This window comes from Phoca vitulina, unplaced genomic scaffold (genome assembly GCF_004348235.1).
Source record: "Phoca vitulina isolate PV1807 unplaced genomic scaffold, GSC_HSeal_1.0 scaffold828, whole genome shotgun sequence".
NCBI classification, from domain to species: domain Eukaryota; kingdom Metazoa; phylum Chordata; class Mammalia; order Carnivora; family Phocidae; genus Phoca; species Phoca vitulina.
The window spans coordinates 1-13012 of record NW_022590515.1 but is presented as its reverse complement, the minus strand read 5'-3'; the positions used below and the strand labels follow the sequence as shown (position 1 = coordinate 13012).

At 55.2% G+C, this 13012-nt stretch overlaps 1 protein-coding gene across 1 annotated transcript; it reads right to left on the bottom strand.

Moving 5' to 3' along the window:
• Positions 1–431: 431 nt before the first annotated feature.
• On the bottom strand, positions 432–7825 carry LOC116629423 (staphylococcal nuclease domain-containing protein 1-like). Its single transcript, XM_032399710.1, has 2 exons — positions 7199–7825; positions 432–1038 (listed from the first exon to the last, which is right to left on the bottom strand). The coding sequence occupies exons 1-2, from the start codon at positions 7364–7366 to the stop codon at positions 736–738; spliced, it is 471 nt and encodes a 156-aa protein (XP_032255601.1). The 5' UTR covers positions 7367–7825; the 3' UTR covers positions 432–735.
• Between the last annotated feature and the right edge of the window lie 5187 nt (positions 7826–13012).

The following is a 13012-nucleotide window of genomic DNA, read 5'->3' as shown; positions in this document are numbered from 1 at the left end:
TTGATGGGGGGGGCATCGGGGGCTGGACTAGTCACAGCCTGCCACCCATGGGGCTGCCTCGAGTGCCAGTGACATCTTCAGGCCTCTCCGCCTTGCAAGGATCTGGCTCCTTGGACCTAGAGGCGGCTTGAAGAGCTTTTTCCTCTGCCCTCAACTAAAATGGTTTCCTGCACAGGGTGTCAAGGAGAGGAGGGAAGGGTAGAGAGAGCAAAGGGAGTGGAGGTGGGAAGTTGAGCCACAGGGCCACCCCCACCAGAGTGGCCTCTACCACCCTCTGTCCTCCAGAAGCCTGAGTGTCTGCTGAAGTGACCCAGGCCACAGTGCACCGCCCTTGAGGGAAGGAGGAGGATGGAGACAGAGGGTCCTTCAGAAAGACTGCCCGAGGATGACTTCCCCTAGAGTGCCGCCTGTTTCCATGGCAACCGGCTACCACTCAGGGCTATGGTAACCTCGAGAGAAGGAGAAACCCCAGAGAAAAAAGCCCAGGCTCCTCTCCTCCTGCTGCCTTCCCAAGGAAGCTGAGGGGGAGGAGGGTTAAGTAATGCTGGTTTGTACTTCCTGACCACATAGAGACAATCTGTTCCTTGCTTCCTGATAGACTCTGAGGGCTACAAATCCCCATGCCTAACCCAGCCTGGGCTGTCTGAGAGCAAAACAATTCTCCAAGAATCTCAGAGTACCACCCAGACCAGACGGGTTACTTCATTAGCCCTCAGAGGCCCAGCTAAGCCTCGCCTACTCCAGAGCCCATCTGTAGTTCATGATATGACTGAGGGCCCAGGGCCGGGGTAGCAGCCATAGGCTATCGGGGAGAGGCCCCTGGGAGCTGGGGGCTGTGCCCCGCCCTCCCGCTGAACCGAGGGGCTTCTGGAGGCAGGCTGGGCCAGCGTACTCACCGGTCTCCACATCCTGCACATAGAAGTGCAGGTCATCAGTGATCTCGGTCACGAACACCGGCTTGTAGCTGGCCGAGCGCTCCTTCTCCTCCAGCACGGGCACCACCTCTTCCACGGGCTGCTCCTCATAGTGGGCCCAGACCTGCACGTGTGGTCAGCAAAGGGGGGGGGGATTAGGAAGTGAAGCCAGCCAGAACACAGGATGGGGGCTTTGGGCAAGTGGGGTCCCCCTGGGGTGAGTGTGGGGGTCACCAAAGGACACTCACATCACACTGACCTGAGCCCCTAGAACTCTCCTACTTCTGAGTGGGTAAGGAGACTGCTATGAAGTTCTTCTGATCAATCAGTTCTCAAATTTGGGTAGGGATCAGAAGCAATGGGGGAGCTTATTAAAAATGCTGGAACCTGGGTCCCAGTACAGGTCCACCAAGTTAGGATCTGTTATAACTGCACTCAGAGGAAGTAAAACAAGCCACTGCAGGCTCCCAGGCAATCCTCATGCACCCCAGAGTGTGAGAACCTTGGTGTTGCTGCGGTTCTGGGTCCCCACCTCCCTCCCCCGACACCACTCTGCAGGGGTCACTCTGAACTCTCCAGGCCCTCGCACTGTCCAGGGCCATGGTGCTCCTGAGGCTCTCCAAGTGACAGCCCTGGGCCGTGGAGGGGCGGGCTCGTCACTGTTCAAGAATGCCTTGTCTCAGCAACTTCTCTGTCTTCACCTCAATCAGGTTGCTCTGACCCTAGCTCAGAAGCCCACCCTCGCCTTTCCCTTCCTCCCCTGGCCCTGCACTGTCAGGCCCACAGCAGCTCAGAAGCTGATTCGATGTGACAGCATGTCAAGTCCAATACTGCGGCCAGGAGATTATCCCAGTAGTGAAGCCTGTCAGAGCAGCCTGTCCAGCTGAGCCCCGAGAAGGGGGTGAGGGACGGGACCACACATGGAATCCCACAGACACTTAAGAACAGGGGGGTGATAAAAGTACTAGCCAAAACTTACACGCTTCCTAGGTGCCAGGTGCCGTTCTAAACATTCTCTAAGTAGGAACTCACTGAATCCTCACGACAACCCTTTGATAGGTATTAACATTACCCTGTTTTACAGACGAGGAACCTGAGGCACCCAGGCTTGCTAGAAGCAGTGGAACCAGGATCTGAACCCAGGTCTCTGGGTGCTAGAGATCTTCGAGAGGGCATTTTGACATTGATTGGGCCTCTAGAGACAGAGGGCGGCACTGAGCAGTGGGAAAAGTTGTGGGTGGGAGATGTGGGCTCCTGTCCTTTGATGTTTGACTTCGGTCAAGCCATATGCCTCCTGCATCTCCTTTTCTTCCCTTGCAAGAGGAACTAGTCTGACCCCATGATCACTCAGCTGACCCACAGATCCCTGGACAGCACATGGAAGCAGCCGAAGGGCAGGAATGTCAGAATTACCGCACTTCCTTGGGTCACACCTGCAGAGGCCCTGCCTTTAATGTGGTGTATTCTTCCGCTAGAAGGGGAGGCCAGGGCCCTGAGAACTGGGATGAGCAACAGGGGCTGAGCCTGGACGAGGCCGCCAGAGAGTGGCTGAGGGGGATGGGAGAGACATCGCCTGGGTGCAAACCTCTGCCAGCCTCACTTTCTGCCTTTTGGGGCTGGACTCTAACCCAAATAGCTCCTGATCCCTCTCACCTACTCTGCACACAGGTCCCACCACAGCTACTTCCCTCCTCACTAGCATCCAGACACCTCTGCTTTCCACATGCCCAGGCCTGGTGGCCACAGGAAAGGAGGCAGTCAGCTCAGAGACTCCTCCCGAAGGAGGTCTCTAGCTTTCGGACTTCCTTGTGAAAGGGCCTCTTCAACCAGAGGCCATGGCATAGACTGCTGAGGGCACTTTGGGGGACGGCCACAGTGACTTCTGGTTCTAAGGCCTACCTCCTGTTGAGGTAGACTTTCTCCCTGGGCCCCGCTAGCTGGAAGCTCCCCAGGGCAGTGACTACTCAGTCGGTCGCTCCTAGCCACCCTGGGATCCATGTAGATGGGACTCTCACTGCTGCTGAGACACAAGACTGTCAGCACTGCCTTAAATGAGCTGAAGCCAAGTGCTCCCCCCCGCCCCGCCCCCAGTCTGTCCTCTGCTCCCTGCTCCAGCAGCACCTCCCTCCAATCTGTCTGCATATCCCCCCCACCCCACCCCTGGTCAGTGGGCCCTTCACCCGCCCACCTCGCTCTTCTTGCTCCCTACCTTCCCGGCACCCAGGCAGCACATCAGAGAGACAAGGCCCCGCGCTTGCTCCAGAGGGGGCCTGAGGCTGGGAGCAGTTCTGGGCTCCATCCTAACCCCGCCCTGCCTCCCTGCACTGTGGGGAAGGAGGCTCCTCAGCAGTGTTGATGAACTGGGAACAGACTGACAGGGTGAGAGCAGAAACTGCTAATGACTCCTCAAGCGAAAGCGCCTTGGGCGACAGCATCAGGTTTCCTCCTGGGGCAGAAGGGTGGAGCTCCTCTTCTGGCTGGCTCAGGTGGCCAGCAAGCTCGAGGTCAAGGATGCTGCAAACAAAAGCCTCGGGGTTGGCCCGCAGGCCTCTAGCTCCCACCAGGAGGGGAGTAGTGGGGCCAGTCCTATGACAAGGTCCCACAGCTCACTGGGTGGTAGGAGGGGTAGAGTAGGGGGTACCCTGCTGCCTCCCAAGGTGAGAAGACACCGGAAGCATGAGGTGGCCAAACGGTACGACATGGAGAGCTGCTCCTCAGATAAAGGAACTCCATTTCTAAGAAAGGCTGGCTTGGACCCTCAAATAGGAGAGCCCTGCAGCTTTCCTTTGGGAGATGGAGGTGACCATCTATTCCTGGGGACTTGGCAAGCTGGTAAATGCAGCCTGGCTACGTGGCTTCTTGCTGGGAATGAGAAGGTCAGCTGAGAGCCTGGCCCACCCTTAGAACAAGGGCACATCTTGCCCATATTGGCTTCTATTGCCCTTCTGCAGAACTGGGGCAGAGAGGGGACAGACACATTGGCAGGCACATGCCAGAAAGGTGCCACTTCCCCACAGCCGTCCCCAGCCCTCTCTCAGCTCAGATCCCTGACAAGGAGCTTGTCTTTGCGAATTCCCAGGGGGTGCTCCTCGGCCTGGACCCATGGGGTGATGACAAGGAAAACCCAAAGACCCCTTCCAGGGAGAAGAGTCACTGTGTGCACACAGATTCAGTGCCTTAGGGCTCTCCCCGCAGGCTCTGGGCAGATGGAGGAGCTGGGGAAAGACCTGTATGGACAAGATGCTGAGCAGAGGATGGGACTCTGGAGTTGGGAAGGCTCTCGGCCTTTGGGGGAGCCAAGCCTGAGCTGGGCCTCACTGGCAGGGCCCAGGGATGCGGGGAAGAGCCACCCAGGAGGGCTCGGCTTTGCTCTGGGGCCACCTCCGGGCTGCGTTAGTGTGGAAAGGCCTTTCCCAGACAGCTCCTCTGATTCGTGGCAGGGTCTGTGTTCAGTCTGGGGGCCAGGATGGCACTATGTCCTGGGGCGGGGCTCCTCTGTGACCCCTCCGTGACCCTGGCTACAGACCCAAGTGGGGAATGAGCAAGGAAAGCAGCTCCCTTATCTGCTCCATTGCCGCTCTGTCATGCCAGTTCCTGTCCTGCCCGGGTCCTCTCTACATTGCGAGGCCAGACAGCACAGGCTGTCTCTTCTCCTGTCCTCACCCATCCCTGGCCCTCCCTCTTCCCTGCACTTTCTCCCCAGGGAGCCCCAGATCCTCCTCCTGGCAGGAGATGGGGGATGTGGACCGAGGCTCCGTTGGCTGCAGGCTTTCCTTTCTAAATCCTATTTAACATCGCTGCTCAGGAGGCTCCAAGGGTGGGGCTGGCATGGGGCCAGGGTGGTGGAGGCCTTCAAGCTCGCAGTGGGGAAGGCAAGCTCAATAAAAGGCAATCAATGGCCAATGCAGCCCGGCCCAGGGCCCTGCTGGGGCAGAAGGGAGGCTGGGGGAGGGAGGGCAGTCCTGGTGCCTGCCACCTGTGGCTCCCATCTTTGGTCCTCAGAGCCACCCAGTATTCCTGGAGGAGGCGGGGATAACCCGGCATTAGCCTCCTGTAGAGGAAGGGGAGGGCCCAACCAGCATCTTCGGGAGGAGAGGAGTCTGCAGGGCAGAACGAGGCCTAGCAGGGAGGCAGCTCAGTTCTCAAAGCTGGGAAGCCAGCATTGCCAGCTACCCTCAGAGGGACCCGCTCACAAATGCACACACACAGAATCACATTCCCCAAAGACGTCGGCATGCTCCTAGTCTCACAAAATCCCTCAGTATTACCTTTCCTTAGTTAGCTCACACGTACCACCGTGACCTCTTAACCCCACACGTGCCTGTCTCTGGATAGCGAAGGCAGCCCTCCTGGGGTCACAAGTGAGGCAAGGTTGGAAATCCTGGGGACACCTCAGATATGCGGTTTGCTGTCCTCCAGGTGGCTACCAAATTCTCGGGAGTCCAGCCAACTCTGAGGGGTGCTGCAATGCTCCACACATGCTGCTCCTGGGAACCAGCCCCACCAGGAGCGGCAAGCCACACTAGGTTCTGCCAGGACCCTTGAAGAGGATGGGATGTGCAGGAGAGGGACCCAGGAGGCGGGCAGGGCCTCGCGCTGAGAGTAGCGCACTGCATTTTAATTGTACTGGAATAAAAACACGCAGCCTGTGTTAAGTAATTAATTACTGATGATTACTCCTCACCATCATCATGTGGTACCAGTGAAATGATGACTTGGGCTCTTTTAGACAAATGCACCGTGTAGTAAACAGGGATGCCCAGTGTAACACCCAGCAAGGCACCCATCCTTCCACCTCAGGCCACATTCCCCTCCCTGTCTTCTCCTGGGTCCCTCTAGGGTCTTGAATCCCAGAGAGCAGACCCTGGGGGCAAAGACCCTTTCAGAATCTGAGCCTCAGGGGCCAGTGTTTTCCACACTGACCCCTAGCTAATTCTTCGGTGAAGGTTCAGCCCTTTGCACACAAGGCCCCAGCACCACGTCTGCTCCTTCCTCTGCAGCAAGCAGAGGACACGGGGGTGGCAGCCTTAAGTTCAGCTGTCACCAAGAGGAAACCCAAGAGGAAGCTCCTTTGTGGTAGGAGCTAAGGTTGCCCCCTCCCTGTCACTCTAGGAAGACGGGATTTAATGTGAGCAGAATTGGAACAAGGGTGGAAGCCTCCTTAGAGGCCTCATGGTGGCCTAGTCCTCCAAGGCATGAACAGTCCCTTTCACCCTGTCCCAAGCTTTTTGGGTGACCTCTCCCTAGAGTTCTTCCACCCCCATTAGGGTTGGTTACCTGCCCTCATCCCCAGGGGATGGGAAGTAAAGGTAGAGAGAGAGGCAGGCAGGTGTCCCTGGGCCTGGTCCCTGAGGGAAGACAGCCGGGAAGAGGCTGAGTGAGGAGGTGGCTGCTCTGGGTTGGAAGAGAATGAGGAGCCTTGGGGCCCTGAAGCCCCCTACTCCTTTTGGCAGGTGTCTGGGCCTTGGTTCTGGGAGGCGAGTTGCAAGCCAGATGGCTGCCCCATGGGGAAGGAAACGTTTATTCCTGGAACAAATTTATGGCTCAGCACGGCTGTCCCATGAAATCCTCCTCAAGCTCAGAGAAGCCCTGACAAATTGGTGGCCGGCTGATTTATCCCCATTATCAGGGCCGGGCTGTAAGTCAGTGGCGACAGGCTGAGGCAGGGGGTGCCAAGCCCAGCTCCCACCACCAAACCACTGGGTTCCTTAATTGTCCATTTGTTTCCAAGAGCTGCTTTCCAACCCACCCCCCTTGTCTTTTCAATGCAGTGTCTGCAGAGACTGATGGGCTATAAATCTGTTGTCCTAACAGCTTTATGCATCTCCTGGGGCAGCTTCCAAAATGGGTCTCCCTGCAGGGCCATGTGAAGGAAATTCAGAAGTGGGCTGCAGGTCTCCCGGGTGCTCTGAGGGCACCGAAGAAGGGCTGGGGCTGGTGAAGGGACAACTCCCCAGTCTCCTGCTCACCAGAGCGCCCCCTACTTCCCGTCATTGCTCTCATTGCTCCAAGGTCACCTTCCAGACACCGTTCTGCTCTACCAGGTCCACCAGAGCAGGCCTATGGTTGAGGATGCCTAAGCTCACAGCCTCTCCCTTGGTCATGTGTGGTTCCTGATGTGGGGTCTGAGACCAACACCAACCAGGGCCCCTCAGGTGGGGGATGACGAAACCGCTCTGTCCACTGTGTGGTGTTTTGGGGGAGGGGCGGGAAGGCGAGAAGAAGTCCGAGGTCCGGGGTGGCACCCGCCTCCTCCCCAGCCAGGCCCAATTCCACACAGGTACCTTCTCTTTCTTCTGCTTGGCGGCCTCCTCAGCGGACAGCAGGGATTTGTAGTAGGAGCTGCGCTCAGCAGTGAAGTGGACCTTGGAGAGCGCGTGCTCCACCAGCAAGACGGACAGGTTGGCGCTGTCGATGTGCAGCCAGCCGATGAAGTTGCCGGCCTTGTCCATGCTCTCCACCTCCACCTCTACCTGGGGAACAGAAAAGGGGGTGTCAGCCTGCCACCTGACAGGGGCTCATCAGGCATGAAGAGCAGGAGCTTGCTGGGGCTCCAGCACTGCTGACCCTCTTAAAACCCTTCACTTCAGTTCTGTAAGTGGGATCTACGCTTTCTAGCCTCTCACACCCCAGAACCATCCTTACGGAAACGTCACTGACCAAGCAACTTCAAAACTCCCCTCTTCTCAGATCTTTTGGCAGAGAGCTATTAGGGTAAACTCGGCTCCCCTCAGCTTAAGCGAGGAAGTCTGCGTTAGCCGTGTGCGTGTGTGAGTGCAGCCTGGGGGTCAGGAGTGACAGAAGCAGCAGACATAGCTCCGGGAACATCCCACTCTTCTTCAGCACCTACCCACCCACCCCAGCTCGTCTAGGAAGACAGGCAGGCCCCAGGAGCAAGGCAATCCCCGGGGCGAGGGGCGCACAGCTGAAGGAATTAGTGCTCAACAAAGGTAATGAAAGTAGCTGGATGGAAGCCAGGTGAAGAGAGGAGGGAAGGGGGCATGTGGGCAGAAGGATGCGAGCAGGAAGTCACAGGAGGGCGGTTAGGGGGTGACCCCAGCAGAAGGCTGCCCCTGACAGGGTGCCATCAGTGCTGGAAGCCCAGTCCTTGGGGCGTGTGCTGTGGCTGAACCTCAGAACCCTCAGGAACCCCTGTGGGGCTCACGAAGCTTCTGAGCTTCCTCCACGGAGGGCCTCCCCGAGACCCGGGACCCCAGACACAGCACTGACTCCGCTCCTCCAAGAGGGTGGCCTTGGTGCCACGGCCCTTATGGTGGCTGATCAGCTCCCACCTCATGGCCCAGGGTAAATTTCTTCTTTGAACCTCTTTCTCTGCTAAAGGGGCTTGTAAAAATCTTTGCTGCCAAATATGAAAACTTATATTAATTTAAACAGCTTCAAGCTCGATTAAGCAATAAAATCAATGTCTAAATACCTGGGAATTCTCTGAAGGCTGGGTTGGAGCCTGCGGCAGCAGCCTAGAGCAGAGGGTTAGAGAGGCAAGGGTAGGGAGGTGAGCGGGGAGCCATGTGGGTGACAGGACACCCCTTAAGTAGACAGGGGGCTTGGGCATGTGGAGAGAAGGCAGCAGGGAGAAAAATAAGGGGCAGGACCAGGGAGGCAGGGCCCCTGCTTCTCCCTATTCTTTAACTCCCTCTTCCTACTTAAGGCTTACAGTTAACCCTTCGAGTGGAAATGCAAGTTCAACAATGCCTGAGGTTGGGGTGTGACCCATAAGCAGATATGAAGAATTTATTAGAGCTAGATAAAAAAGATACTATATAGATCCATTCCAAGTTGATTCTGTTGGTGGGTACATAGGTCCCCCATTCCTGGACCTCGTATCTTTTACTGTGTTAGCAGCCAAATGCCCTTTCTCTAAAACTGATGGCTGCCCTGCTTGGGCACAAGACCTCCTTCCAGTTCCAAGAAGCCTGTGCTGGGCCAATGCGGTTGTGACAAGAAGCTTGAGGGCCACCTGCATCATTGCTCTTGGCACTGGATTGCTAGGATGGAGGCAAGCACCTCAGAGGCGGGTTGATGAAGTACCCGGCAGGTACAATCACGCTCATCCCGGAAGGTGCCCACACTCAGACCTCACCCCACCTAGCAAACCCCCAATCCACACCTCACCTCAGAGGCTACCAACCAGATGCCGGCCTCCCAAGGGCTCGTACAAGTGGTAGACTCCGGTGACTGGTAGCCATGCCTGGGGTCAACACTGCCAACTCTCTTGGCAGGTGGGCACTGCCTTCACACTTACCCAGCCTCTCCCTGCCTGCAGTCACTATGTTAACTTGGGCTTGACAAGTCCCTGGGCCCAGCCAGCTGCAGAGGAAAGAAATCTCTAGCCTTGGGCACTGCCCTCCCGCTGAATCTATCTCTGGTTATAGAGGGAGATAAAGCTGTAGCCTGGGGGTCTCTGCTTCCCCTTTTATTATGGCTGCTGCAAACACGGTGATGTCTCGAAGGCACTCAGGGGAAGGTGGGCTGGGCTCAGTGAAGGGATGGGGCTACTCCAGAGTCTCTTGGCTTGTGGCCTCTCTAGCCAAGCCCTGTGCTGTGTCTATCCTTCTGGGCACACAGAACCCAATTTGAAGACCGTCTTAACCCTTCTCTAGTTCTGGGAGAGTTTCACAGTGAGCAAGCAGAGGGTTAAGCATGGTGCTCCTAGGCTGGTATATGTGTTCATTGTTCATCATGGTTCTTTTAGATTGATTGCCAGGAATTTGTGGCTTGACTATAACATTTTGTGGGCCAATGTCTGTATATGCTCTATTTCTCTGATCAACTTGAAGACTTGGGTTTTTTATATTTTTCTCTCTCCCTCTTTTTTTAAAAAGATTTATTTATTTGAGAGAGAGAGAGAGTGTGTGTGTGTGTGTGTGTGTGTGAGCGAGCGAATGGGGGTAGGGGCAGGGCGAGAGGGAGAGAGAATCCTCAAGCAGACTCCCCACCGAGTGGGAAGCCTGACTCGATCCCAGAACCCTGAGATTATGACCTGAGCCAAAGTCAAAGGCTTAACCGATTGAGCCACCCAGGCACCAATATTTTCTCTTAATTGAAAAAATACACATAAACACATACTCATATAGAGATATACAGATACAGTTGATTCTTGTTATTTGTGATGTTCTATAAAGTCACCATGAACACTGAATTAGCGAATCCTGAACCACTGCTCCCAGGGGAAACACAGGATTAGGTTCTTGCAAGACTCTACCAATTTACCAATACATAACCACCTTCTGTGCATGTTTTTGCTTAAAGACACCTTATTTAATATATACTGATGATTCATTACCATTGAACTCATGGCCAACGGCACTAGAACTCATGCCTGAATAAAGCTTCTTTAACATGTGTATTTTCTCCCTAAGGCACATCACAGCCTTCCTGCACTTAGGAGCACTAGACAGCACTTCAGCACTCTGCTTGGAGGCCATTTTAAACTGCAAAATCACCAAGAAAAAGCACACATCAAAAAAAGGGGAAAACGTGGCACTAAGGAGACGACAAAAAGGACACTTGTTTATGGATGAGAGCTGAAACAAGAAGGTAGAGCACCGCCTTTTGCAACCTCAGCTGGGAATGTGCTCACCTGGAGACTCAAATTGTTCACCACTCTGCACATCCACAAATGATCAAAAATTACCGAGTACTGATTTGGGGCTACAAATACATTTTAGTAAGTGAACTCGCAAATATGGAATCGTATATAATGAGGATTGACTATATAGAGACCCACGGAGAGCTATTTCCTACAAGTTTGCCTCAAACTGAAGACAGGAGTTATGGGAGGCTCATTCTTGTCAGATACACAAGAAACCTCTTCTGGGTTCTTTCTGCCTGTTGTAATCATTAATGAGGCCCACTACTCACCAAGTGTTGTGTGAACTGCGAAGTGCTCTACAGTATTGCTACTTGTCTCCTCAGCAGCGCGGAGTGTTTCAGGGAGAGATCTGGACTCAAGAGCTTCCCTTGGGAGGCCTCCTACGGTGGCATGTGACACCCGGGAGTTCAAGCCTCGGGTGACTACCAGGGGCTGCCCGAATGTCTGATTTGTGTGCGGGCCTTTGGTGTGTGCACACGCGAGATGATATGGCCTTGAGGACACCACAGAACGTGTGTACACGTGGACACAAGTAGTGTCAGCAGGGAAGAGATGGAGGCTCTTCTCATCAATGCTCACGTTGAAGCTAAGACCTAGGAAAACAGCGCTGAGGGGAGGAGAAGGGGGCCGTGGCGCTGCGCTGGGGGAGCACCGGGCCGGGGATGAAGCAGCAGGCAGCCCAGCTGCCTCAAGGTCAGACCCGCTCCCCCCTCCTCGCTCCTCTGGGCGCCTGCTGCCTCACTGTGCACCCCTGCCCATCTGGCCAGCCGCCAGCATCTCTTGCCCTGGGGGCAGACAGAGCGGGTGGGGATTCCGATGTCCCAACTAGGTCCTGTGAGCTGAGCTCTTTCAGCTTCACCACCACCTTTCTGTGAAGGCTTCCCTACTCCACCCCCAAGTCAATCACCCTCTGAACACCTATAGGCTCCCCCAGCCTTTGGCACTGAGGGAACAGCATATAGCACAGAAGTTCAGAGCACACACTGTGGAGCTAGACTGCCTCGGTTCAGATCCACCTACCAACTACATGACCTCTGCCAATCCCTTACCTTCTCTGTATCTCTGTTTGCTGTCAAGTTGCAACTGCAATATTCCCTATCTCAGAGGATTTGTTACGATTAAATGACCTAATAGAAAAATACAAAGCACTTACAAGAGCACTGGATACATAAACGCTTCATTGTTGTCAACAGTTATTTCACTTCCTAATGTCCTTATTCTCCAACTAGACTGTCAGCTCCACGGGGAACAAAGCTTATTCTACACTCTGAATCCTCCCCTGAGCTGGGTCCACCGACTGGGCAGGGAGGTGGCAGGAAGAGCACGGATCTTGTAGTCAGACAGACTGGGGTTCATATCCTAGCTCTGGCCGTGAATTTCTGGGAAGTCATATGACCTCCTTTCTCTCTAGCCAGTTTCCTTCTCCATAAAACGAGAAGCGGGTCCTACATTTTAAAAGAAGTAACATAAAACTGCTTCCTCTTCCCTTCATCTCATACTGGCCAGCAGCGGCCCTGCTCGGGCTGAGCTCCGTCCCCTTAGCTCTCCCCCCAAACCTAGAAAAGCTTTGGGCTTCTTAAACCCTGGTGGCCTCATGCAAAATACAGAATGGAGGGAAGGCAAGTGGGAAAAGCTAATGTGTGACTGTCCCCAAACCCAGCTGAGCAAGCAGATGCCTTTCTGCTCAGCAGGGGGGGGGCCTTCCCCACCCAAGGGCCGGGGGGGGGGGGGGGGGGGGGGGGGAGTGCAGCCCAGCCAGCCGTGCCCAGTCCGAGAGCAGCTAGACACACTGGACTCGGCCTGTCTGCGGGCTGGGGCAGCCAGCGGGCCCTGCTTCCTCACAGTGGGACACGTCCTCCTGCTCCCAAGCACATTAATGTGCCACTAATGAAATTGTTCTGGCTTATTTACCAAATTAATACAAACGGCACAGGCTGTTAATTTGCATGTCTCCTAATTACTGAGGAAGAGCTCCCCTGCTCAAGCAACACACACATACCTCAGTGCCCACCCAGACGGGCTATGGGTGGGTGAGGAAGGGGAGAAGGGAAAGGAGGAGAGGGGAGAACCCGAGCAGCCCCTAGCTCACTCTCCATGGTTGGGAACACAGGAGGGAGGGAAGGTGTGGTGGCCATGAATTTGTTTCATTGCCTGTAGTCCTTTCCTTAATGGGCTGGACTGCCTTGGCATCCAGAAATATACTCAGTCCCTGTCCTGCCCCCCTCCCCACATGCTCCTACTTTCCCTTGTCTGGATTCTGTCCAGTTTCTTCACTTAGGAACTACTTCAATCAGGCAGGCAGTGGGGTCTGAGTCATTCTCCTCTCCAGGCAGCGTGGCACATTCTGGGCCTGGGCTAAGTGCAGGGCCAGATCGGTGCAAGGGGTCACAGGAAGGGAAGCGAAAGTCAGGCAGGGGATGAGGGTCTTACAGATACTACTCCTCTCTCTCAACTTGTCCTGGCCTTTCCCAATCAGCCTGCAGAG